The sequence below is a fragment of the Eubalaena glacialis genome, chromosome 3, assembly GCF_028564815.1.
Source record: "Eubalaena glacialis isolate mEubGla1 chromosome 3, mEubGla1.1.hap2.+ XY, whole genome shotgun sequence".
Classification (NCBI taxonomy): Eukaryota; Metazoa; Chordata; class Mammalia; order Artiodactyla; family Balaenidae; genus Eubalaena; species Eubalaena glacialis.
Genome location: NC_083718.1, coordinates 85,373,629 through 85,401,193, shown reverse-complemented (window position 1 = coordinate 85,401,193; position 27,565 = coordinate 85,373,629). Strand labels below are relative to the sequence as shown.

At 39.4% G+C, this 27,565-nt stretch overlaps 1 protein-coding gene across 8 annotated transcripts; it reads left to right on the top strand.

The window, feature by feature from the left end:
* Positions 1–427: 427 nt before the first annotated feature.
* GABPB2 (GA binding protein transcription factor subunit beta 2) lies at positions 428–27,565 on the top strand. Of its 8 annotated transcripts, none has more exons than XM_061183510.1 (10): positions 428–587; positions 4,561–4,727; positions 6,149–6,316; positions 6,873–7,067; positions 8,998–9,136; positions 14,391–14,507; positions 17,078–17,263; positions 21,568–21,698; positions 21,826–22,008; positions 27,523–27,565. In XM_061183510.1, the coding sequence occupies exons 2-10, from the start codon at positions 4,620–4,622 to the stop codon at positions 27,544–27,546; spliced, it is 1,251 nt and encodes a 416-aa protein (XP_061039493.1). In that variant the 5' UTR covers positions 428–587; positions 4,561–4,619; the 3' UTR covers positions 27,547–27,565. The 8 variants fall into 8 exon arrangements, with proteins under 8 accessions (XP_061039493.1, XP_061039492.1, XP_061039490.1 ...); XM_061183509.1 differs by lacking the exon at positions 27,523–27,565 and adding an exon at positions 23,187–27,254; XM_061183507.1 differs by lacking the exon at positions 27,523–27,565 and having other exon boundaries at positions 4,620–4,727; positions 21,826–23,019.

Here is a 27,565-nt window from a genome sequence, read left to right as displayed (position 1 = left end):
TACGCAAAGCCAGCAATGTCTCAAGCATCTTCACCCGAGGTTGAGACAGAGAAATAGGGTTTTCTCATCAACCCTAAGGGTGGCCCCCTAAAAACAACTAAGAGAGCAGGACCGATGCAGAATCCGATTTCTCAGCGGTTTGCGGGGTTCTTGGCGCCAAAACAAACCATCGGGTCCGTCCCCTGCCGGAACTATAAGACACGTAATCGATAATCCTCCGCCTCGCTAAATAGTCCTGTCTAAAATGTCTCGGATACACACTATTTTATCTCAAAGCCCTTCCGAGCATAGAAAATGAGCCTCTGGGGTACACCACCCTTCTTTTTGAATGCAAATGTGGGTTTTCTAATAGTTTTCTCTTCATAGATTCCTCCGCCAGAAATTATATTCGCCGAGTCTTCACTTCCGGGTCCGCCATTTTGCTGCCTCCATTTCTCCGCGAGGGGGGGTTAAAGGCCCCCAAAATATGCATATGTGAAAAGGTCAAAAAGTAACCGTCAGTGACAGGGAGTCTTAACTAGAGAAGGAAACAGGACCAAACTGGCGGGCTCGGTGAAAACACAGCCGGCAGCGTCCCGGACGAGGAGGTGAGGGGGAAGAAGAGATGCGTGGAATCGGGGGGGTGTCACGGCTGGGAGGGAGACTGCCTTGAAAATTTGCACCGCTTCCCAGGCCAGCCCCGGACTTCTGGGTGCAGACTGAGCGGTGCCCCTTCACCAGAGCGGGGGCGGCTGGGGGAAGGAGAGGAAGGGGATGCTGCCGGGAGGAAGGGGAGGGGACTGGGAGGAGGTGAAGAACGGGGTGGGTGTAAGACCTGGGGCTGGGGAGCTGGACCGAGGGAAACCAAGGCCACAGAGGTGACCACTAGGGGGCAGCGCGGAGCCCGTACCGGGGGCTGCCCCCTAGGCTGAGACCTTGGCTCCCTGCCCCTTCTTCCAGAAAGACAGAACATCGCTGTGAGGCACGGGATGAGTTGTGATAGAGGAGAAAACGGAGACCCTAATTCTCTGACCCCAGTAATAGCCTAAAGATTAATAGTGAGCTCAGTAAGCTGAGCAAGAGCAGTAAGGGCCCCGCCTCCAGTTCTTGCACAGTTGTTTGTACAGCTGGCGGCCCAGTGGGGACGTGTGCAATAGAAAAAGAAAAAAAAATGTCGTCAGATCATGGATTCTTCGCTTCCATTTCTCCTTCCCGTTAGCTTTCTCCTATTCTCACAGATTTCCTTGAGCCAGCTGACATCATCTTATTCTGCTCCCCCTTCCCAGGAGGACTTTCCTCTCTCATCTCTCTTTTGAAAACATCTTGGGAAAAGGACATTCCATGACTTTCCTTTTTTTTTTTTGGCCACGCCTTGTGCGCTGGTGGGATCTTAGTTCCCCAACCAGGGATTGAACCCTGGCCCCGGCAGTGAAAGCGCCAAGTCCTAACCACTGGACCGCCAGGGAATTCCCAGTAGAGGTGTTTAGGTCTTGGTGATATACTTTTTATATATAGTATAATTTGAGAAAATGTGAGAGTCATTTCTGCTAATGAACCACCTAAAATTTTGTTCTTTTTTTTTTTTCACTGTTTCTGTCAGTTTATTTTTTGTTTTTTTCTTTTTTTTTAAACTTTTTATTTTATATTGGAGTATAGTTGATTAACAATGTTTGTTCTTGTTTTAAACTATTAGTTGGGACTTCCCTGGCAGTCCAGTGGTTAAGACTGCGCTTCCACAACGGCGGGCATGGGTGCAGCCAAAAACAAAAACTATTAGTAGGGACTTCCCTGGTGGAGCAGTGGTTAAGAATCCGCCTGCCAGTGCACGGGACACGGGTTCGAGCCCTGGTCCGGGAAGATCACACATGCCGCGGAGCAACTAAGCCCGTGCACCACAACTACTGAGCCTGCACTCTAGAGCCCAGGAGCCACAACTACTGAGCCCGCGTGCCTAGAGCCCGTGCTCCACAACAAGAGAAGCTACTGCAGTGAGAAGCCCGAGCACCGCAAGGAAGAGTAGCCCCCGCTCGCCGCAACTAGAGAAAGCCTGCGTTCAGCAACGAAGACCCAACACAGCCATAAATAAATAAATAAATAAATAAATAGGCAGGTTTGATATTTTAAAAGAAAGATAACCATGGAGGAATGCAAATATAAGTTTTCTGTAAGAAGGGTATGCTATCATTTTTTCTGTAACATTTTCTTAAGTCGTAAAAACTTAGATCAGGTTATAGACTTTCACACTATTAAAATTCATCCTCTGCTCCCATCCAGTCACAGGGCCTGGACTATATATTCATTTTGAATAAACTACCCTGGTGGTTTCCTGGATACCCATGTTTGAGCACAATATTCTATGATATAGATTGGAATATTAAATAAAATAAATCTAAATCACATAGTGGCTAGATGATTCTCAAAATTTTTGGTTTTCATGTTTTAATATTCTTAAAAATTATTAAGGACTCCAATCTGCTTTATCTATTGCTATTTACTGTTTAGAAATTAATTGTTAAATGTTAATTAAAATACAATAATAAATCCATTACATGTTAACATAAATAACAAAATTTTATGAAAGTAAATAACTTCCAAGTTAAAGAAATAGAAGAATGACATTGTTTGGGAATTACCTGGCAGTCCAGTGGTTAGGACTTGGCGCTTTCACTGCCTGGGTTCAATCCCTGGCCGGGGGGAACTAAGATCCCACAAGCACGGCCAAAAAAAAAAGAATGGCATTGTTTTATATTTTTGCAAATCTCTTTAACTTCTGGCTTAATAATTTTCATATGTATTTCTTATTTTCATATCTATCCTACATTCAGTCTTTTGCAATATGTACTTGGAGAAAGGAGTATTTTAATAGCTTGTTCAGGTAATTCTGGATATTCTTTGATGATACACAAAAACTCAACAAGTGGCAATTTCTTAAAAGTTAGTTGCAATGAGGAATCTGAAACCATGTCAATGAATGTTTTATACTTGATTACGTTAAAACCCATTGATCTGCTTTCACTTTGAATGAATCTTTTTACCTGAGCATGGTTTTGTAACATGCATTGGTCATTTGAAAAATATTGGTTCACCAAATAATTCCCATCCTCCAAATGTTGATGCATTTTATACAATATAAAAAATCACATTCATTAGTATCACCACTACTTTTATGAGAAAAGTTTGTAGTAAGCTATCAACTCATGGTGGTGGATATTCCCAAAATTCTGTTTTTTGCATGGAAGCTGAAATTATAATTGATAATTGGCAGTAAATACTGCCGATTGTCTTCCTTGAAATGGCAGACTCTCTTTGTTCATTTTTTTAATGAGAAATTACTTTTTACAATATGGACAAAGCAGTACAAGATGAAACATAATAAAAATTAAATTTATCAAGAATAGCCGTTTCCTCGTTGGTTGGAAGATTTGTAGTGAGTGGTGATTATATACCATTCAGACAATTCTACATTGCATATAGGAACTTCTCACTATCCTGGGTATCTTTTATACCCAGGCCAGTTTCTAATTTACAGTAACCATCATTTTTTTGGGGGGGCTGGGAGGGCGCTGCAACGGGTCTTCGTTGCTGCCCGCGGGCTTTCTCTATTTGCGGCGAGCAGGGGCTAGTCTTTGTTGCAGTGGGCGGGCTTCTCATTGCCGTGGCTTCTCGTTGCGGAGCACGGGCTCTAGGCGCACGGGCTTCGGTAGTTGTGGCTCATGGGCTCTAGAGCGCAGGCTCAGTAGTTGTGGCACACGGGCTTAGTTGATCCGCGGCATGTGGGACCTTCCTGGACCAGGGATCAAACCCGTGTCCCCTGCATTGGCAGGCGTATTCTTAACCACTGCGCCACCAGGGAAGTCCCAGTAACCATCCATTTAAATGACCATTTTGCATGCTCTTCAGACTTAATCGCCACCATTTATTACCTTTGATTTCATGTGTTTAACAACAGTTTTGTTTTTTCTTTTACCCTAAATAACTGAGAGTTGGCTATTGCCTTTTACAGGGAATAAAAAATCTCTCCTACTGAGATGCTTTTTTTACTACGAGCTTTCACAAAGATTTAATAATGCCCACATTATTAAGTGAAAAACTGTAATGATTTTAGACATAACCATACTTTTAAACAAAGTATGTAATCTGGCCAAGCTGATGACTTTGTTTAAAAAAAACTCTAGGTGTTGCTGAGACACCTCCAACAGGTGCAGTGACGTCTCTGTTCATTTTTGAAAAAGTGTCTGCCATGTACCTGAGTCTCAATATCCTTGGTTTATCTATTCATTTTTTGTTGTAACATACTATTTCTACCCATGGTTGTTTCAAAGGGGTGAAATGCTGTTTTATTGATTCCTTAAGCTAGAAAGGCAGTAATGCGTTTCACATATTTCCAAAGTATTTTTCTGGAGATGGAAAGTGAGGGAACTATGGTTTAGGGCCTGAAACTTCCCAAATATCTGACTGTTTGTGTTAGATGAAGTAGAAAAGAAGTGCCTTATCAGATAGTCCACTTGAGAATATCTTACATGTATACAAGAGGTCTGCTAAAAACATACATACAAGAGGTCTTCTAAAAACATTTTACAGGCAGCTTTCCTTGTGTTTGAGTGACAGCTTCCCAAAAATTTGTGTTCCTATGCGTAAAGATGTCTTTGGTGGACTTGGGGAAGAGGTTGCTAGAAGCAGCAAGAAAAGGCCAAGATGATGAAGTGAGAACATTGATGGCAAATGGTGCCCCATTCACCACAGACTGGGTAAGCTCTCTTAATTATTCCCAGCGTGCGCTGTTACCAACCTTTTTCTTAAAGGCTAAACAGTCTGTATTGATTTTTCTTCATTCTCTTTCTGCCTCAGTCTCCTTACAAGCATTTCATTTTCTTTGCCTCATCTGAATATGTGGTTTTCCTTTTCTTTTAGTTTTCCAAATTGAAAGAATCTCCTGTGGATATATGGGTGGTAATTGTAAGATACTATATACTTGTGATTTTCTATAATTTTTTTTAGAGTATTTTCTAAAGGTTTACTTCTCCCTGGAGTGTACTTGGGTTATAGGCTGTAATTAGCTAGAAATTAAACAAAATCAGTATACTGAGTGCATTTCTAAACTAATGAAACTCCTTGTTTCCTTTTCTCTAAAATGTCCTCATTAATAAGGAATAGTCTAGCCATTTTGTTTCCTTTACCACTGTTAAAAAACATTAAAGAGGAAGGTGTAATTTCATGAGTTCAGACAGTCAACTTGGAGAGCAGAGTGTCAGAAGATCCAGGTCCAGGTTATAACATGGGCTTGCTTAGCATTCATAGATTTTGTAAGCATTGCCTAATTTTAACAATTCGATAAGCACTGTCCTCTATTCTGGGGTGATTAATTCATAACTTTAGAGGCCAGCAGTTTCTTAGAACTTCACAAAAAGGAAGAAAGGAAACCCATGAGATTTGCATTTCTATAAATAGAACTGAAAAGAGCAATGTGAATTAAATCCAGTCAGGTAAAGAGAGTGAATATATGAAAAGCAAAGAATAAACGAAATAGGTTTTAAAATAGAGAACATAACACGAGAAAGGAATAGATCTCTGGCCAAAATGGATGCTGATAGATAACTGTGATTAGTAACAAGACTTACTTTGAGATGATACAGACTTGCTTATTGCTATTGACACACAATTGCTATTTTTTTCTGCGGGTGTGAGTAGGGGGCACTTCATCTTATCAGTCTTTTTGCTTTGCTTTACTGTGGTAACAAACTTCTATTTCAACCAATTAAATTTGTACCCTAAATTTCACATGTAACTTTCTAGTCTCTGCCCTTTTCCTAGAATTGTTTTGAACTTGCCTATCCCTTCCCTTTATCCCTGACTCAGAATGCTCTTTTCTATCCATTTTTTTTAACCTTCTTCTAAGCCCTATTTAAAATCATACCCTTTATGGAATTTTACCTGGTAAGTCCACCTGACTTAAATCCATTATACTTAGCGCTTCTTTAATTGGTTGTATATTTATTTGTCCATTAGTGTATTAATTTTAATGAAATAATTTCTTCAGCTTATCTGTCCAGCCAGATTCTCTCTCCAAGGACAGGAACCTAGGCGTCACCTGTTGTTCATTTGTATCCCTCCAGTAATGATTTAGGACTCTGCACACAGTTGATATTAAATGAGTATTATTTTCCCACAGCTTGGAACATCACCCCTCCACCTTGCAGCCCAGTATGGTCATTATTCCACAGCAGAAGTGCTCCTTCGAGCAGGCGTTAGCAGGGATGCCCGGACCAAAGTGGACAGGACTCCCTTGCACATGGCTGCAGCTGATGGACATGCACACATCGTGGAACTACTTGTTAGGGTAAAGCAAGAAGAGTGAGGGGTCTATATTGTAAAAAAGACAAATACCTCCCTGTTTTTTTACTTAAACAGGTGGTAGGAAACTAGGTTGGGAAAGATTAAGTTTAGGACAGTTTATAGCATTGAATTGCATCTCTTTCAAGAGTCATCATGGCTATGAGGATTTTATTTTCTAATTTTTTAAAGGCTAAACAGACTTTATTGATCTTTCTTCATTTTTCTTCTGCAGGTGTTCTCTGGTCTTATGCCTATTTTTTCAGGCACTCAGCTCTCTGTTAATAAATGCAACAAAAATCTGTTCTTTTCCCCTTCCTCTCCCATCTGTTATAATTTCCAATTATGTCCTTAAAAGGTCCTTTCATTTAAGGCATTGTGTCTATCAGCATTCAGGAGAATTTGAATTCAGGAGACATGTTTTTCCCTTTTATATTTCTTAAACATTTCTAAACTTGAATATGTGTAATCTCTATGGAAATCCTCTGTATATGGTGATGGGATATTGCACCTGTGCTACTGTAACCAGTGTCTCTTTGAAAAAAATTACTTTTCTGTGACAGAATGGTGCAGATGTGAATGCCAAGGACATGCTGAAGATGACAGCTTTGCACTGGGCCACAGAGCACCACCATCGAGATGTTGTAGAGCTACTTATCAAATATGGAGCTGATGTCCATGCTTTCAGCAAGTTTGATAAATCTGCCTTTGACATAGCCCTGGAGAAAAACAATGCTGAGATTCTGGTCATTCTTCAGGTCCTGTTCTTTTTATACACCACAGTATACTTCAGTTGAAGTTAAGGATTTTTTGTAGGAACTGAATCAAAACTGAATTTTCTCTATCTTATCAAAGTAGTACTTCCACTATATCTCAATCTTGTGACTCAGTGTCATTAGTATCTTTAAAAAAAAATAATAATATTCTATAAAGCCCTGAATTATTCATGGTGATTGAAGAACAATGTTGTGGCCAGTACAAAAATAAGTTTTATTTGGCTTTAGAATGTTTTTTCTCCATGAAAATTTCTCTTTCTAATTAAACTTGACTTGGGATAATATTAAAATCCTCTTTATATTTTATGAATATACATCAGCTCTTGTGCGGTAGTACATAGCTCTAAAGCATATTGAGTCATAAGGAAGCCATCTCAGAATTAAAAATCAGCTGTGATGATATCATCCATTGATTTCCTAAGCCAGCACTGGTATATCAGGAAATAACAGGATGAGAGATACAAAGATTAATAGGACATAGCCCTGTCCTTGGAGTGTTTACAGTATGATGAAGGTAAAGACAAGATATAAAGCATTACAATACTATGGTGGTAAACAGATACCTAGTAAGTGTTACAGGAGGGAGTATTGATAATGCTTAAGGCAAGGATTAAAGTATATGTAGACTCTGAACTGAGTTTTGAAGGAGTAGTAGGCAGAGATGTGAGAAAATGATATTCTAGGCTAGAAAAAGCAAATCAAAGACACGGAGGTGGGAAAGGACATGGAATATTCAGGAAAGAGTAAGTAGTTCTGTGACCAGAGATTGGGCAAGAGAAGCAGAGTTTGGGAGTGGCAGGAGCTAAGGCTTCAGAGGCTGAGTTCTGAACATAGGGTTGTTAGATGGCATGCAAAAGAGTATGGACTATTTTGTGGGCAAGGGGGATCCAATAGAAGCTTTTAAGTAGAGAATTGATATGATAAGATTTTTTAAAACGATGATTGTTTGGAGTGTGGTACAGACTTGAGAGAGAAGACACTTAATGCTGAAGACCTTCATTAGGCCAGGCAAGAGCCAATGAAGGCTTGAATTAAGGAAGTGATAATGGAGGGTAGAGGGGCAGATTCAAGAAGGAATTTTACAGTAATCAGAATGGATAATCCGTTTCAATTGAAGCTCTTAGCAAGGGGATAATTATATGTAAAAAAATAGCCATTTCTACTGTATTATCAGTGGTTGGTTGGTTGGTTTTTTCTGACATATGGTTCCCTATAGACTGGTTATTCTCTTCAACTTTCAATTCCTTGTTTAGAGCCCTTTTATAATTTGACTTTTTTTTAGTAGTGATCATGTTTGTAGAAAACTGCTTATGAAAGTAAAAAAATAAAATAAAGATAAGCATCTTTATACCGAAATTGTGCAGATATCTCTAGAAGCAGAAGTGCAGCATATGGAACTAGACTTTAAAATCCGGCACTCATTTACTTGCTTGTTATATATTCTCTTAGGGATTTCTTCAATGGCAGAATGGAATAAGTAGTTGGACAAAACTCTGGAGAATATTGTTCTCTGTAGATTCTCTGCAGGGATCTCCAGCTAGCACATTGTGTTGTACATAATTGATCATAGAATATTAGTGCTGGAAATTACTTTTTAGGCCACCCCCTTTATTTTTCAAATTAAAAACCAATATCCAGAGAGGTTAAGTGAATTGTCTAGAAGTTTTTGCAAATAATAACGCCTTTTTTTTTTTCTAAAGTAGAGATAAGCTTGGGAAAGCAATCTAATGTCTGTGTTGCCCTGGTCTGAGAAAAAACAGTCGTCTTAATGAGAACTGTGAGGTCCCTGGGACATTGTGCGCCGGAACTAGTTCTGCTTGACAGAGCATTGTGGGGGGGCTGTTCAGTAACTGTATAACTAAGGCTGGTTAGTAAGTGTTCTGACTTTGAAATATCTTGCATTGTTTTATAGGAAGCAATGCAGAATCAGGTGAATGCTAATCCTGAGAGAGCCAACCCTGTGACTATGGGTACCCCATTCATCTTCACGTCAGGAGAAGTTGTCAACCTCGCAAGCCTTGTTTCTTCAGCCAGCACCAAAACAACCTCAGGTAATGTTCTGATAATGTGACATTTATTTTAGACTTAAATGAACAGAATTACAGGTTTTCTTATGAGATGAATAGGTACCCTGTCTGATACCCACTCCTTTATTAAAATATTCCCCAAATGGAAGATTTATAATAGATTTAAAAGCTAATGCACTTACTGTTTCTAGGGGAAGGGAAAATCATACATTGGGATTGTACATAAGTGTTTGCTGTGTTAAAAGTAAAATATTCTACAGATTAATCTGTTGAAGGGTTATGTCTGACCTCAAAATGAAAATATACGGGTGCTTTAATATGGTACTGCTAAGGAAAATAGTTAAATATTTATAGTCTAAGGCAGTAACAAAGGAGAATAAACATAAATGGTTGTTGGAATGCTGATATAAAAGAGGTATATGTGATTATTTGACTAAAGTGTAAGAGTCTTGATTTGTTCTTGAGAACATATATAACAACAAAATAGCAAAGAAAAGCACTTGGTGTTGATCTTTTGAGACTTGTATGTTTTTAACAAAAATATCTATCTAAAAAGGAGCAAATCCACTTTGCTGTACAGCAGAAACTAATACAACATTATAAATCAACTATACTCTAATAAAAATTTTTTAAAAATAAAAATAAAAAGGAGCAAATTGAGTTTATTTTCAACATCTCCTTACAAATACTTGTTTTATAATGAAGGAACTTGTGTCCTCATTTAAATAAATTTTCCTACTGACTCTTGGTTTCTTTTTCTGTTTCTGACTTTCATTTAAAAATACGCAACTGTATTCATAGTTAAGTTTGTAAAATATCAAAGGAAGATCTTGAATGAGGTATTATTATTGAGAGGCATTGTAAAATAGAAAGAACATATACACACTATACCTAGAATTTTGCATTCAGAACTGCTTTCAAATACTGATTTATTACTTGACTAAGATGCTTGACCTTCGAAAAATTACTTCTCTAAGCCTTCTGTACTCATATATAAAATTGGTATATAATAATCTACTTTATGAGGTTGTTGTGAGACTGAGATTTTGTATTTCAGTACCCATTTTATAAAAGGGCTTCAATAATAGCTAATGTTAAGTGGAAATATAACTTCTCAGTGAAGGTTGAGTCCATCATGCCCACAAGGGGGCAGTAGTGACCTTCATTTTATAAACTATCAACTTGTTTAAAATCACTGTAATCAGAATATTCACAGCCATTTGGATTTGTTGTGGTTCAGGCCACACTGATTAGAACAAGTGCTTTTTTAATCCAAAAGTTTTTAGAAGCCAATAAAGTTATATGTTCACAAACACATATTGAATAAAAAGAACTAGAGTTAAGTCTTTAGTCTAACTACTGAAATTCTCCAGATTCTTATCTGGAATGATAAGCAAAGTTGAAGACATTCAGGATAGAGATTCTTAGCCTTGATTCCCATGGACCTATATCATGCTTGTCGTGTTGCTTTTGGCAAACCTACTCTTCTTTCTCTCTTCTGTATATTGACAACGGCAAATTGAAATTGCTAAACCGTCACATAATTAGAGCTGATCTCTCCAGTGTCATCTTACTCATGAAGCATTTCTACCTAGCTATTCCCCTTTAGGGGATTGGCCTATCTGATGTTTAATCAGTGCAGATAAAAGAAAGGAGAAAAGTTATAAGCCAAATTCAGGTTGTGTTATTGAACTGGGTTAAAGGATTTTCTTTTCCTGAATGGCGGGGCAGGCCTCTTGTTTCCTATCATCCAGTAATATTTTTAAGAATTAACTGAAAAGACCTTAAAAAAAAAAAAGAATTAACTGAAAGTATCCTAGGATTATCATTTTGGTGGATTTTTTTTTACTGCGCCCCACACCATGTGGGATCTTAGTTCTCCGACCAGGGATTGAACCCATGCCCCCTGCATTGGAAGCCCGGAGTCTTAACCACTGGACCTCCAGGGAAGTCCTTGGTGGATATTTTTGATACCAAAATCCAGATTATAAAGTTTGCTTTCAATTTTCCATTTGTGACTAAAGATATCAGTCATCAGTGCCACCATCAAACTGCAGTGATTTGGGAAGGCAGACTAAACATTAATCAGAGCAAAACAAAGTTATGAAGATGAATTTCCTGTTTCTGTAGAATCATAAGATGCACTCCAAAGTCAAATATAAATTGCCTTATGTTGGTTCATAAAGAGTACAGGCTTTGGAATCTAATAATTAGGTTCTAATCTGGGCTCTGACATTTACTAGCTGCATGACCCCGGGCAAGTTACTTAATTTTTCTGGATCTAGTTTGCTGAGGTTGCCTAGCCGACCATAGCACACTACCCTAAATCCTGGTCTGAAGAGCTTATTTATTTATATAAGCCTCATTCTGAATAGGTAAAAAGTTGTCACTAACAATGCCATTTCCCTTCCAAAAACAACAGCAACCGTGCACATTTCACTTTATTTGATGTGGGGGTCTTATATGAAAGAGAATGAAGGAATTAACATTATTTAACAATAAAGTACTTTATTTTCCTAGAACTCCCTGGGGTAAGTCTAAAGAGGTAATTTGCATCATCTCTTTAGTTTCAACTGTATATGTCAGAATACTAAACCTAATTTTTCACATAAGTTCTTCATTTTGCTATTGAGGGGAAGTTGGGTGAGTCATTATGTTTGAATCAAAGGGAGAGCACCCTTAGGTTGGAATCATTGTATGCTAAGAAGTATATAATGCCTTTCTCATGAAGTAGTTCTACCCAGGTATTCTCCTTTAGCTTGGTGGCCTACCAGATGTTTGTCCTAGAACTTTTTTTTTTTTAATAAATTTATTTATTTTTATTTTTGGCTGCATTGTGTCTTTGTTGCTGTGCGCAGGCTTTCTCTAGTTGTGGGGAGTGGGGGCTACTCTTGGTTGCGGTGCGCGGGCTTCTCATTGCGGTGGCTTCTCTTGTTGCGGAGCACGGGCTCTAGGCGCAGGCTTCAGTAGTTGTGGCTCGCGGGCTCAGTAGTTGTGGCTCGAGGCCTCTAGAGCGCAGGCTTAGTAGTTGTGGCGCACGGGCTTAGTTGCTCCGCAGCATGTGGGATCTTCCCAGACTACGGCTTGAACCCGTGTCCCCTGCATTGGCAGGCGGATTCTTAACCACTGCGCCACCAAGGAAGCCCTGTCCTAGAACTTTAATTATAACAGCCTTGCTTGTGTGTGTGTCTGTGTGTGTATGTGTGTGTTTTAACTGTGGTAAAATAATAACAACCTTTTTTTTTTATTGTTAGTGACTTATTGTCACATATATTCCAACCTCCATGAGGCATATATCTGAAAATTGCTTGTTCCTTGTTTGTTTCATCTCTGAGTTTTATGTCAGCACTTGGTACGATAGTCTGAGTGATAAGAAAAACATGAACTAAGCAGGAAAATTAGAGTATAGGCTATAGCTGAATCTTGCTCTTACTGAAGTCATTAGATAGACACAGGCTCCTTTCTAGAGGTCAAGCACTGTGTTCTACTCAGACCATTTGGTTCCCTGAGTATTTTATGAGAAATTAAAATAAGGATATCATTACTATCTCTACCCTTATCTTCACTCCCACAGTCATCATCCAAAAGCTTTGACTAAGATAGTTTGCAGCTATGTGTATTATACAAGTAATCCACCTTTTTATGGAAAAATCTTCTGAAATTTAAATTTATAAACCAGTTAAACTAACTAGATTAATCATATCAGAAAAGGACTTTAAGTTTTTTTTAAGTATTTTACAGATAATTGACTTTTTTAAAGCATAGTAGTAGGAGAACTTAAGAGTACATTTAGGGCTTCCCTGGTGGCACAGTGGTTAGGTATCCGCCTGCCAATGCAGGGGACATGGGTTCAAGCCCTGATCCAGGAAGATCCCACATGCCGCCGAGCACCTAAGCCCATGAGCCACAACTACTGAGCCTGCACACCTAGAGCCCATGCTCCGCATCGAGAGAAGCCACCACATTGAGAAGCCTGCGCACCGCAACAAAGCGTAACCCCCACTTGCCACAACTAGAGAAAGCCTGCGTGCAGCAGTGAAGACCCAATGCAGCCAAAAATAAAATAAATGAAATTAAGAAAAAAAAAAGAGCACATTTAAAAAGAAAATAAGTGTATCAGTCACATTTCAGTCAGGAGACAAAGCTACATATGGTGTAGTTTTATTATACGTAATTTTATTATACATATAAAATAAACATATCTATTTTATTATACGTATATAATAAAATATATATATATAAGTATATAATTTATAAGTTTATAAACTTAATTTATAAACACTTGTTAGTAACAATGGAGTAACTACCATGAGCAGAGGAGAACTCTAAAGAAAACAGGAATAGCCAGTATGGGGAGCAGCCACTACTTCTGTATGACAAAACTTAATCTCATGCCAGATGACAAGAAATATTTATGGGGTCCAGCTTCAGTATCACAAGATACGGCAAAGAAGAGTGGATTTGCAGCCAAGAAGCAATTAATTCACAACTGGTACAATAAGTATCTCTGAAATTATAGTGAAAGACTTAGGGAAATGAAATTCATGTTATAAAAGTTTGATTGATGCAAAACTGTTGAGTAATACTTTCAGTTCATAAAGTTAGGAGTGCCTATTGCCAGATCTAATACACTTCCCTCTTGGAACTTAGCTGTAAGGATATCACACAGATACAAGAGAAAAAGGTTATGAACAAATTGTTTTTTAAAAGCACATCATGACATAACTAAAGTAAGTAAAGTAGGTAATTGTTTAGCCTTTGACATTCAATATGTGAAACTTCAGGTTTTTAATGTTTTTGCACTTGAGGTCAGTCCTAGTCTTCTCACCTCTCTAGCTGATGAATAGAAGTAGCATGGTTGAGTAAAGCCCAGGAGGGGCCTATTCGCTCACCACTGCTTAGTTTGGGGTGAGGCATGCTTTGTATGCTTACTGCCTGCTGCCAAGGAGAGCTCTGCATAGCCAGCCTAGGGAGTGGGTGGCACTCTTGGTCTGTCAGCTACTGATGCTCAGCATTGGCAATGCCAAGAGAATGATCAAATGAAGGGAATGTAGTGTGACCCTATACCAAGCATATTACCTTAATCCACTTTAAAGGGAAGACTTTAAACCTTAAAAGAGTTTTAACACCATGATAATTGGTTTTTGTAAGTTTGTATTAGAGAGCAAGATTAAGCACATTAGAGTGAAAAGCTGAGGTTTTGATTTAATAAGCCATTTTTAGTTCATCTCAATTTATTCTCTCCGCTGGACCTCATTTGCCTTTTTTACCGAAATAGGTGACCCCCATGCCTCCTCAACAGTACACTTCTCAAATTCTACCACCTCAGTGCTGGCCACCCTTGCAGCTCTTGCTGAGGCATCAGCCCCCCTCTGCAACTCACACAGAGCCACAGGTAGGTAAGGGATATCTGCTGGGTGAATCACCATTTCTTCTTTTGCTTTTGAATCTCCAGCAGATTTAATTTGCATGAAATGTTAAAGAATTATGGTTAGAGACCGCTAGGATAAAGGGATGTAGAGTCATTTAGCATCAGAAAGAAAAATTGCTAAGTGATATAATCAGTCAGCTGAATAATATCAGAGAATGACTAAGTTATTCCTTTGTAGTTTTGCAGCTTCAAGTTTGTTTACCCTGACTCCAGTTGCATCAGATTGAAATGTTTAGTCTTATATTAGCAGAGTTTTGGAAATACTCTATGTTATGTTTTGTCTGATGCTATCATAGAATGATTCAAAATAGCAGCCTAAATATCTTGTATTAAAGCATCAAAATACATGGGACTGCTACCTCGCTCATTGTTATATTCTTTGTACCTCAGGTTGGCTTGCTTTTATTTTCACTGGAGATGTTATTTTGGCATTTCCAGTGGATTTGTGAAGATACATTCTGTATAGTGCCCTTCTTATTTTAAAACAGAAAGGTTTCAGGTCACTTAGCCAGAGCTAGTGACCCACAGGGAAAAGGCTTAAGGCTTCATATAGGTAGGGGACAAATAGTCATAGGTAAGGCTAAATAGTCATTTAGGAATCTTTCTGGAAACCTCTGGCAGTCTGCTCCATCTTAAATGAAAGCAGATTGTTGATTTCTTTCTGCTGTTGACATTTGGATGCTGAGAACATTCCTCCAATCCTATTTTTCCAACTGGCAACAATCATAAAGATCTCTACTCAGATGTGTATGAGTGAACAACATGGCAGAGGAAAAAGCAATGTATTAAACTTGTACTTGTTAGTCTTTTGATTTGTTCTTTGATGTTGGATAAATCATTTAACTTCTCCAGGTCTCAGTCTCCTCATCTCTGACATGATGGTTGGATTAAATTACCTGTCAGGGTCCTTTCAGCTATAACATTTAACTGTTCTTTGTTTCTAAGAGGTGTGAATGCTCTATTTCCACTGAACTGCCTGAATGTGTCTCATATGGATAGTCCCTACCCCACTTATTGCAAAGTTCTACTTGTGACTCTTTAGATATAGAAATTTCATAGTGGTAGGAGCTGTTTCCCCTAATAGTTATTGGGGATACTGACTAACCAAACTGGAAATCTTTATTCAACATGATACATGTAAAGCTCTTAGAAAGGTACCTGGCACATAGTGTCATTGCTGTTAATGTTATTGTTGATGTGTCAGATGAGAGAAGCCATCTACTATTTTTGTCTATCAGACTTCTTCAATGTTTTGACTTCTTGACATATTATTTTGTTAATTCACTATTAAATGCCTTTATTTCTTATAGAAATAGATCTACTCTAATTTATAGTTACTTTTCTAAGCTCTCTAAAGTTATTTAGACTTTCAAGATGCTTTCTGAAAAAGGAGTTCCGAGATAAAATATGTTTGGGAAACTCAGCATATCTTATTTTATATTAGAGAGTCACAATGCTCATTAGTCTATTAGGGTCTCTGATACTTCCTACAAAATAAACAAACACAAAAATTTAAGCATATTTAAACGAGCATTTTGAAAATGTATTTGTACGTAGAACCTATCTTTAGTGAAAGCTAACATGTCAATGAAGATATTTTATTTATTTATTTATTTTTATTTTTGGCTTCGTTGGGTCTTCGTTGCTGTGCCTGGGCTTTCTCTAGTTGCGGCGAGCGGGGGCTGCTCTTCGTTGGGGTGCACGGGCTTCTCACTGCGGTGGCCTCTCTTGCTGCGGAGCATGGGCTCTAGGCGTGCGGGCTTCAGTAGTTGTGACACATGGGTTTAGTTGCACGGGCTTCTCACTGCGGTGGCCTCTCTTGCTGCGGAGCACGGGCTCTAGGCGTGCGGGCTTCAGTAGTTGAGACACATGGGTTTAGTTGCTCCGCGGCATGTGGGATCCTCCTGGACCAGGGCTCAAACCTGTGTCCCCTGCATTGGCAGGCAGATTCTTAACCACTGCTCCACCAGGGAAGTCCCTGAAGACATTTTAGAAAATACTGTTCTAATGCATTCCCTGTTTTCTTTCTTTTTTAAAAAAATTTTTAATTTATTTTAATTTATTTTATTTTTGGCTGTGTTAGGTCTATCATTGCTGTGTGCGGGCTTTCTCTAGTTGTGGCGAGCGGGGGCTACTTTTCATTGCGGTGCACAGGCTTCTCATCGTAGTGGCTTCTCGTTGCGGAGTACGGGCTCTAGGCTCGCAGGCTTCAGTAGTTGTGGCACGCAGGCTCAGTAGTTGTGGTGCACAGGCTTAGTTGCTCCGCAGCATGTGGGATCTTCCCGGGCTTGAACCCATCTCCCCTGCATTAGCAGGCGGATTCTTAACCACTGCGCCACCAGGGAAGCCCTCCCTGTTTTCTTTTCGCCTCTGACTTAGCATTGTTTACAGGAGCTTGCTTTTGTGAACTGTTGAATCTAACTTTTTTTTCAAGTTTTTCTATCCCTGATATTATCAGTTTTAAGGGGGCTGAAATTACTATACTCCTATTTTTTTTAAAGCTGAAATGTTATGTTTCCTTTTGTCATCTGTAGCTAATTCAGAGGAAATCATAGAAGGAAATTCTGTTGACTCATCAATCCAGCAAGTGGTGGGGAGTGGAGGCCAGAGGGTCATCACCATAGTGACCGATGGAGTCCCTCTGGGTAATATCCAAACTGCAATCCCTACTGGAGGCATTGGCCAGCCATTTATTGTAACTATGCAAGATGGACAGCAAGGTGAGTTATCCCATTTAGACAGTTGTTTATTAAAAGATACTTTAGACACTCAACACACCTCTAAAAATGAGGCATTAGGGGGACTTCCCTGGCGGTCCAGTAGTTAAGACTCCGCACTTCCAGTGCAGGGGGCGCGGGTTCAATCCCTGGTTGGGGAACTAAGATCCCACATGCCACGTGGTATGGCCAAAAAAAAAAAAAAAAAAAATGAGGCATTAAGGCAAGTAGTGGGAATGGGAGAAAGCCAGATGCCAGATGGGACAAAGAAGCTCTGAAAAAGGAAAAGAAACAGAAGCCAGGCTGGCAAAGGCTAATTCTCCTAATATATATAAAATCTGTGAGTAAAACCAATAATCTGGTGGAAAAAAGAGCAAATAATGTCAACTAGTAGTTCACAGAAAAGAAAATACTGATGGTTCTTAAAAATAGGAAAATACATTCAACCTACTTCTTTCATGCAAGAGAAATATAAATAAATACTGCAGCAAGAAACAGGCAGTCTTATAAATCACTGGTGAGAGTGTAAATTACTGCATCCTCTGAAGAGCAAACTGTCAATATATATCAGTATTGAAGATGCATATACCTTTTGGCTAAAAAGTTATTTTTCTATGAATTTATATTCACACACACAGAAATGACATATATACTAAATTATTCATTACAGCATTATTTGTAATCATCAAAGATTAAAAAGAACCTAAGTAGGAGTCATTAAGGAACTGGATAAATAAATTATGATACACCCCACCCATGCAATGGAATACTATGCAGCTATAAAAAACAATGAGGAAGATTCTTGTATACAAGTATGGTCTGATCTCCAAAATATATTAAGTGACAAGAGCAAGATGCAAGGGTGTGTAGAGCATGCTACATTTGTATTTTTTTTTTTTTAAATATTATTTATTTATTTATTTATTTATGGCTGTGTTGGGTCTTCGTTTCTGTGCGAGGACTTTCTCCAGTTGCGGCAAGTGGGGGCCACTCTTCATCGCGGTGCGCGGGCCTCTCACTATCGCGGCCTCTCTTGTTGCGGAGCACAGGCTCCAGATGCACAGGCTCAGTAATTGTGGCTCACGGGCTTAGTTGCTCCGCGGCATGTGGGATCTTCCCAGACCAGGGCTCGAACCCGTGTCCCCCGCATTGGCAGGCAGATTCTCAACCACTGCGCCACCAGGGAAGCCCCTGTATTTTTTAAAAAGGGAAATATATGTATATTTGCTAATATGTTCATAGACTTAGACTACCTCTGGAAGAACATTCAGAAATAACATTGATAACATTGGTTCCCTTGTGGCAGGGCACCTGGGTAGCTAGGGATGGATAGGAAGCTTTTCAATGTATATGCTTTTATAGCTTTTAATCTTTGAACCATGTGACTGTATTACTTATTCAAAAAATACATAAGTAAATTTTTTTTGAAAAAAGAAAGAAACTAATCATTACAACTTCATTCCTCAGAAATACTGGAGGTTGAAGAAGGAGGGTTGGTATAATTACCTTTTGTGTCATCAAAATTTTGACTTGGCCTAAATAATTATGGGGATTTTATAATTTTCAAATTATTTGAATTGATGGATCTTTGCAGTATGGGAAGAAAGAGTAGAAATTAAACCTTTATAATTCAGGCTTTGGTATCATAAGTTCTTGGAGCTTTATTTGGAAATATACCACTGATATTTTTGTGGACATGATTATCATTTAAAGTTTTGGGGGGCTCATTGAGTAAGTGAGAGACTCTGCTTGTAATGGAGTTAAATAAATGAGAACGAAGTTGTTTTAAGGAAAAAATAAAATTTGAGGTTTTGCCTAGATAAACTACACTACTTTTTTTTTAAATTTTTTTTTTTAAATTACCTATTTATTTATTTTTGGCTGCGTTGGGTCTTTGTTGCTGCACACGGGCTTTCTCTAGTTGCAGCGAGCGGGGGCTACTTTTCGTTGCAGTGTGCAGGGTTTCTCATTGAGCCCAGAGCACGGGCTCTAGGCGCACGGGCTTCAGTAGTTGTGGCACACGGGCTCAGTAGTTGTGGCTCACGGGCTCTAGAGCGCAGGCTCAGCAGTTGTGGTGCACGGGCTTAGTTGCTCCACAGCATGTGGGATCGTCCCTGACCAGGGCTCAGACCCGTGTCCCCTGCCTTGACAGGCGGATTCTTAACCACTGCGCCACCAGGGAAGTCCACTACACTACTTTTTACAGATGCGTTTAACCAGGCCCAAAGAAGGAGAGCTGAAATTTTGTGAATTAATTGTAAGAAATTTTTAATCCCAGACAGAATTTCCATTTCCACTTAGCAGATATCCAAGCTGCTTTCTACTGCTATCAGTTGATGAGTGTTCAAGGAATACAAGCTAATCTTAAAATCAACCAAACCAAATAACTAGGTAAATCTGCTTTAAACAAACATCGTAATGCATCCTAAAACCTAAGTATAATTTTAACTTTTTATTTTGAGATAATCATATATTCATTCATGTATAGTTGTAAGAAGTAATACAGAAAGATCCCGTATACCTATCACCCAGTTTCCCCCAATGGTAACATTTTGTATAACTCTAGTACAATATTACAGATAGGAAATTGACATTGGTACAATCCACCAACCGTATTGAGATTTTTTCCAGTTTTATATGCATTCATTTGTGAGTTTGTGTTCTATGCAATTTAATGCATGAGCACCACCAAAGCTGAGATACAAAACAGTTCCATCACCGAGATTCCTTGTGCTACTCTGTATCCCTTGTGTTATAGCCACTTCCCTTCCCACCTCATTCCTAACCACTGGCAACCACTAACTAACTCATCTGTTCTCTATCTTTATACTTTTGTCATTTCAAGAATGTTATATAAATGGAATCATACAGTATATAGCCTTTTGAGATTGGCTTTTTTCTCTCAGCATAATTCCCTTAAGGTCTATCCAAGTTGATGTTTGTATCAATAGTTCATTTCTTTTTATTGCTGAGTAGTATTCCATGGTATGGATGTACCATAGTTTGTTTAACCATTTACCTACTTAATCTGTCTCCAGGTTTTGGCTATATCTGAGTAAAGCTGTTATGATCAATCACGTACAGGTTGTATGGGAACATAAGTTTTCAATTTTGGGGTAAATTTCCAAAAGTAAAATTTCCGGGTCATATGGTAAATGCATGTTTACTTTTGTAAAACACTGCCAAACTATTTTCTACAGTGACTGTACCATTTTACATTTCCACCAGCAATTTATGAATAATCCAGTTTCCCACATTCTTGCCAGCGTTTGGTGGTATCACTATTTTTTTTTTTAATTTTAGCCATTCGGATAGGTGTGTAGTGCATCACGTGTGTTGTGTGCATATGTGTGTTGACCCTTTTCTCACTTATCTATAAGAGAAATCGTTAAATTAGACACAGCTAATGGCAAACTGCTTTCATGAAAGGTTTCTCAAAATTCTTATTTAAGATATCAGACCTACTTTATTTTTTTTTTTTTTTTTTTTTTTTTTTTTATTTATTTTATTTATTTATTTTTGGCTGTGTTGGGTCTTTGTTGCTGCGCGCGGGCTTTCTCTAGTTGCGGAGACCGGGGGCTACTCTTAGTTGTGGTGCGCGGGCTTCTCATTGCAGTGGCTTCTCAGACCTACTTTAGATAAGTTATTCCTGCAGAATTGTAAGCTAAGTGGTCACAGCTTCTGATCTACAGTCAGACATTTCTATAGAAAAGCCTCAGAGTTGGGTCTTAACTGCATGGCTTCCAAACCTGCAAATCTTCACACTTCCTTTCTGAGGTCTTCTTAGTGCCTCTAATCTTTTTGGTTTCTCTCTGTAAAGCCATGCCTTGCCTGTTGATTCTAAAATCCAAAGAGATATGAACAGTGAGATATCAGAGAATATATTTTAGTTTAGATTTTTTTTTTTTTTTTTTTGGCTGCGTTGGGTCTTCGTTGCTGTGCGCGGGCTTTCTCTAGTTGCAGTGAGCAGGGGTTACTCTTCATTGCGGTGCACGGGTTTCTCATTGTGGTGGCTTCTCTTGTTGCAGAGCACGGGCTCTAGGTGGATGGGCTTCAGTAGTTGTGGCTCACAGGCTCTAGAGTGCAGGCTCAGTAGTTGTGGAGCACGGGCTTAGTTGCTCCGTGGCATGTGGGATCTTCCCAGATCAGGGCTTGAGCCCGTGTCCCCTGCATCGGCAGGTGGATTCTTAACCACTGCGCCACCAGGGAAGCCCTATATTTTAGTTTATTGTCTGATTCAAAGTAAGCAAAGTCTCTTTGTTTTACTATGTATTCATCACCTCCAATTGGTGTCCTTTGGCTTATAGTTCTAACTGTACCTGCCGGTCAGGTTGCAGAGGAGACTGTCATTGAAGAAGAGGCAGAAGAAGCAGAGAAATTGCCACTGACTAAGAAACCAAGGATAGAAGAGATGACAAACAGTGTGGAGGAAAGCAAGGTAATGTTTTTAGCAGTGGTGGAGAGAAGAGAAGGCAAAGATTCAAAAGCCAGAACTTTCAAGGCCCAAACCCTTCTTTTTTTGTCTACTCTCAGGAATTCTTACCTGTGGTGGTTTACTTTTACAGGAAGGCACTGAAAGAGAGCTACTTCAGCAGCAACTCCAGGAGGCTAATCGAAGAGCCCAGGAATACCGACATCAGCTCCTAAAGAAAGAGCAGGAGGCAGAACAGTACCGCCTCAAGCTAGAGGCCATGGCCCGACAACAGCCCAATGGAGTTGATTTCACCATGGTTGAAGAGGTGGCTGAGGTAGATGCTGTAGTAGTTACAGAGGGGGAGATGGAGGAGAGAGAGACAGAAGTGACTGGGGCAGTAGGGACCACAGAGCCTCATACTGGAGTTTCCATGGAAACTGTTTCAACTTAATGTGCAAGGGCCACAGCTTGTGCTGTGTCCATCTTTTTCCTCTTTTTAAAAGAAAATACAAAGGACAAACATTGTATAAAAATTAAGAATGTCCTAAAGAAGAAAACTATAGCAGGGTACAGAGTTTGGGCTCAGGAAGGCTCTCTATGCAACTGGAAAATTCAAAGCCAAATTTAGGGAACAAGTCTTCTGAGGGACCAAAAGAATAAGGACCAAATTTCTCAGCTCACATCATTGCTTGAAGCATAGAGGTAAAAGAATGCTGGATGTTGCAGATTGATTGTTTTTTAAATAACTGACTTTCTATCAAAAGATTTTAAAATAATATTCCTAATATGGACACACCCAGAGCCTTTAATATTATAGTTGTACCATCAAGTGACCTGAAACTTTGCCTTAGGTTTATGATGTGTACCTGTTAGAGGAGAAACCTAATTGCGAGGAGGGATTAGACACAAGTTTTGGGGAAGAGGAAGAAATATATTCCACTTCCGAAGGAGCGGGCAGGCACTCCCCACTATCCTGAGTTAATTTCACTGAAAAGAAATGTGTGATAGCCTGACTAAATTTGCATCCATTGTGTGTCCATAGCTCAGATGCCAGTTTAAGAAACTGAAATAGAATTTTTAAAAACTGGAAAGGAGAGAAGTGTATATAAATCCAAAATCCTCCAGGCTGTGCCTCTGCAATGCTGGAAAGTGGCCAGAAAGAGGCTCGTGGGGTTAGGAAACAATCTGATCCTGAGATACCAACTTTGCTCTGGCTGGATTTTATGAAATTGCAATCAGGAGGGTAGTCTGTTGTCAGAACAACTTGCTTCCAACCATTTATTTATGTAATGTCAAGCTTTAATATCAACTTTTTAATTTTATAAAACTTTGTTGAGTTTTCTAAGTGTGCCTTTCTGTGGAACTTACATGGTATCCTCTCATATGCAAGAAAAGACCGGGGGAGAGATGAATGCTGAGGATGTTGTATAGCTTTCTCCATCTTATTTGGGTTGAGTAAATCGCTCTATTTCCTTAAGGTCAGGCCTTGTGCAGAGCTTTTTTGCCTTATAGGTGCTCAGTGTGTGCTGGCAGAGGGAGTGAGAACTACCAGTGCCGTAATGTAAGGAACCAAAGATTCTGACCAGATGCTTCGTCACCTTACTGTCTTCTCTCCCACTATGCCTGCTCCCTTTGCCTCTATACTTTTGAAAGTGTTTCATTGCTGGGATTTCTTGGAGTTTTTTTTAAAAAAAGGGAATACGGATGGAGAGAGAGGGGTTATGGAGAGGTCATCATCCTGGACTTGCTTGCTTGCTTGCTTTGTTGTAAATTAGAAGCAACCAGAGGGAGCTGTGCCAAGTAAACATTTGAATGACTGTTTAGAATATGGTTTTCTTAATTATCAATCATGGGGAAAACATACATTTTTAATTTGGAATAAAATGTGACAGTTAACATGGTTCTGTTTACCTTGATTAGTGAAGTAATTTGCTGCAGTTTTCCAGAGGTACAGAATCATTTGGGGCTCAAAATAGACTGAAAACATAACTCCCCAAACCAAATTTAACAAACAGAATTGGATATTAGAGGTTTATAGACAAAAATATCAGGGTTTTTTTTTGTTTTTTTTGTTTTTTTTAATTAATTAATTTATTTATTTTGCCTGCGTTGGGTCTTTGTTGCTGTGCGCGGGCTTTCTCTAGTTGCGGCGAGCGGGGGCTACTCTTCGTTGCGGCACGCGGGCTTCTCATTGCGGTGGCTTCCCTTGTTGTGGAGCATGGGCTCTAGGTGCGCAGGCTTCAGTGGTTGCAGCACACGGGCTCAGTAGTTGTGGCTCGCGGGCTCTAGAGCGCAGGTTCAGTAGTTGTGGCACACGGGCTTAGTTGCTCCGCGGCATGTGGGATCTTCCTGGACCAGGGCTCGAACCCATGTCCCCTGTGTTGGCAGGCGGATTCGTAACCACTGTGCCACCAGGAAGGCCCAAAAATATCAGTTTTGAAATTAATCTTGGCTGCGGGCCACCGTAGCTAGGTTTTCTCCATGGACCAAGTACTAAGCACTTCCCAGATGATCAGAGATTAGTCTGCACTGTTGGGGATGATGGAGAAATGCAGTGGAGCAGCCTAGGTAAGGGAGAGGGTAAAATTGTGGTATCTGCTGTCAAATCGTCCTATTTCTGTTTGCAATATTTTTCCTTTTTCTGAGTCCCTTTGTGAATCAGGTGCTAACAATAAGCTGCTATTGTGTGCCATTTCAAAGCTTTAGCTTAACTATAGAGGGACCAAGTGTTATCTTAGATGTGTTTTGTGTGTGTTCTTGGTGCATACATTGACTTTAATTCCTTCTTTTATTCTTTCCTGTTAAGGGAGTGGAGGTTAACTGTGTAGAAAATATGCAGGCCCAACCACCTCACTCTCTGAGGTAGCTTCTGATTGAGGGCGGGGAGTTTCCATCCAACACTTCCTTCTGAGCATACAGAGTCCCTACTGTTTGGGGGAACTGTTTAGAGTTTCTTAGTATTCTTCTTTTGTAAGAGCCTATCATTCCCACCCAGTAAAATATCTAATACAGCCCAAGTCATTTTTGATGATGGGGTCTCTGAGATAGGGAGTTAAAGGGGGGGTTGGGATAGGGAGAGAGAGAAGGGAAATGTCTAGAAAGGGGTGGGTAGCAAAAGGGCATTTGTTTTTATTTACTTGGAATAGACCTTTTAGCATCCCAGAGAAGGGAAATAGGACTTGATCTCTAATTGTATTGCCATAGAGAGAATGGTAGGTCAGGATCCCTTGAAGTAGTTAGATTAAATATTAAAGACATGAATGGCAGTACTGTTGTATGATTTTGCGTATTTTTCTGGATCAGCCATGGAAGTTGGAAAAATGTTGCTATATCTTCTGGGTTTGGGGGTTCCAACTGGCTTATTGGTAAGGTTGGATTACAGAGAATCAAACAGACAAGTGGTTCAGAGATGGTACTTGAGCAGGAGAAACCTGAAGCCTAGGATGATTGCCTACTTTAAAATAAAGCTGCTTTAATAATATCAGTATTAATATAGGAATATTAGACCCTACATTTACATTTTAGTTTTAAGCTTTCCCCTAAAAAGGAGAAAGAAATAAATCTTAATATTTCTGTTCTTGTTTCTGGCTTCAGGGAAATTACTTACAAATGTATAAATGTACATTCCCTTCCTATCATTACCTCTGTGGGATCCCTTAATTGTAATGCCAGAGTTGAGGTCTCTTAATTGAAATATGGGAGAACTTGGCTTTAGGTTTTCTGTATATTGAACTCAGCACCTTAAAAGATGTTCTTTTTCTCTGTCAGATCTGTGTTTCATAATTTTTGCCTTTGCCTCTCCTCCTTTTTCAGCCTTAGCACTGCATTATTAAAATGTTTGTGTCTGCTTAGCAATATTAGAAATCTGTGGCATGCAAAATGACTTTCTTTCTTTATATTGCTGTAAAAGAAATGAATTTAACAGAGGGCTCTCCAGTTGAAGTTAGGTGTTTTGTGACCAGGGCATTTTTAACACCCCTTTGCTGCACGTATATATTGTGTACGTTTATAAATACATATGAATTTTCCCACTTTTCTCTTTGTTTATTTGAGGTTCAACTCTAAAGTACCTGGTAAAAGCTGGAAATATTTTTATTTCATTAAAAACATTAGAGAGGGTTTCTTTCAATTGAGTAAAGGCACTGAGGAAGAAAAAGCATTACTTTGGCCCTGTTTCTGAGAGGCATGCTCAACAGGCAGTAATGAGAAACCTGAGGAGTGAGGCCCTAGGGAGAGCTAGTACCTAGCTTTGCAGAGATTTCTTTAGCATACAGTGTGATGACATCGCGTAAACTGAAAGATTCAGAGCAGGGTCAGGGGTAGAGATGGAGCTGCCTTTCCACAGAGCAAACCTCCTTTCAGCTCCTATGGTAGCTGTTTTGCCTGGCATTTGTATAATTTCTTACACCTCTGAAAAGGAAAGAAACCCTAGATAAAGTTCCATGGCAGAAGGAGCAGACATTCTATACATCTGCTTCCCAGTTTAGACATCTCAGCCTTTGAAGGAATGATCATTTTGAGAAAGCTTCTGTGGCTCTTTCCTAACAAACAACATTATGGACCCCCAGAGCTAGAAGACATGAGGCATATAGTGAACTATTCCCAGAATTTTAATATTGAGTGGGAATCGGTTTTTGTCCAGATTTGTTGGAGAATGGCCTCCTGTTCTCTACTTGTTATATAGACATCTCTGTATGGCCAGAAAAGGAGCTTTAGAATGGAATACATATTAAGAGCGCCTACGTGCTGCTCTAGGCTCTTATCTATTTCCACTTTATGTGATCTTTTCCCCTTCTGAGTTAGTACTCTATTTCCTATGCCAATATATTTAACAAGAGACCAGGAGCAAGAAGGATGTGAATTCGAATTAAGTAGCTTTGAACCTGTGGTGCTGCCTTTTTTTTTTTAAGCCTCTGTTAAGATTAGGAGGTGGGGTGATATCCCTAGACTCCAGACTACTACATAGCAATTTGGCTTGTTAATGGCAGGAAATCGTGATTCCCTGTCTCTCTCCTCCCCTTTCCCCTCTAACTACTTCTGCGTCTGTGACCCCATTGTTCTTATCTCATTGAGTCTTTCCCAGGCACTAGAATTTAATTAATAGGTCATTACTAATCTATGGGCCTTGTCTTTCCTCTTTCTGTTCCCCTCCTTCCCTACCACATATTTTCTGTTTATTCTTAAGTGGTTTGTTTCTGAGAATTAATCTAGGTCATACCCTATATCCTGTGCTTCCTAGTTGGTTTCAGGCATCTTGCTCTATCAACAGTAATGATAGCAGCAGCTCCCTTCTCTGGCTTTGCCCTGTGTACTGTCCTTCTGCCAAGGCCATTTGTGTTGGGGGGAGCAGAGAAAGGGTAGGTGGGGTGCCTAGCTTCTTCTCAAAACATCTTCAGTTTTTCAGGTTGTCTGACAGCTTTATGTACAGTATGTTTTAAGAAAACTTAAGTATACTTCTCTTTTTTACTTAGGATTTTAATTAAATAGGGTTTGATTCTGATGAGCAAGTTTGTGTGTGTGTGTGTGTGTGAGCATTTGTGTGTATTTACACCTATACAGATCTATATTATATATACAATTTTTGTACTATCATTTAAAATAAAAAAATGTTTCTTACTAAAATGTCACAGTCTTACCATTTTCAGGTGTCATTGAAATTTTTTCCGTCTCCTGGGCAAAAATTGTATCTACTCCCTGGTCACAGATAATCCTTAAGAGCAAGTTTTCCCCGTCCTACTGAGCTAATGAGGGTGGAGCAGTGGGAGGGTGGTTTCGGGGGGGGCATCTTCTTTCCCGTCTTGGTGCCTTCTTCTGACCCATTCACACTCTCTACCTTTTCCTTATCTAGCTACTCGTCAGCTGGTATTCTTAACAGGCAGAGCAAGTTGAGG

What these genes read in the sequence shown, in the direction of transcription:
- GABPB2 (XM_061183507.1), top strand. Translation starts at nt 4,620, where the DNA reads ATGTCTTTGGTGGACTTGGGGAAGAGGTTGCTAGAAGCAGCAAGAAAA. An exon ending in TCGTGGAACTACTTGTTAGG is followed by an intron (nt 6,317 to 6,872) that starts GTAAAGCAAGAA and finishes TTTCTGTGACAG; the next exon opens with AATGGTGCAGATGTGAATGC. An exon ending in CAACTCACACAGAGCCACAG is followed by an intron (nt 14,508 to 17,077) that starts GTAGGTAAGGGA and finishes TGTCATCTGTAG; the next exon opens with CTAATTCAGAGGAAATCATA.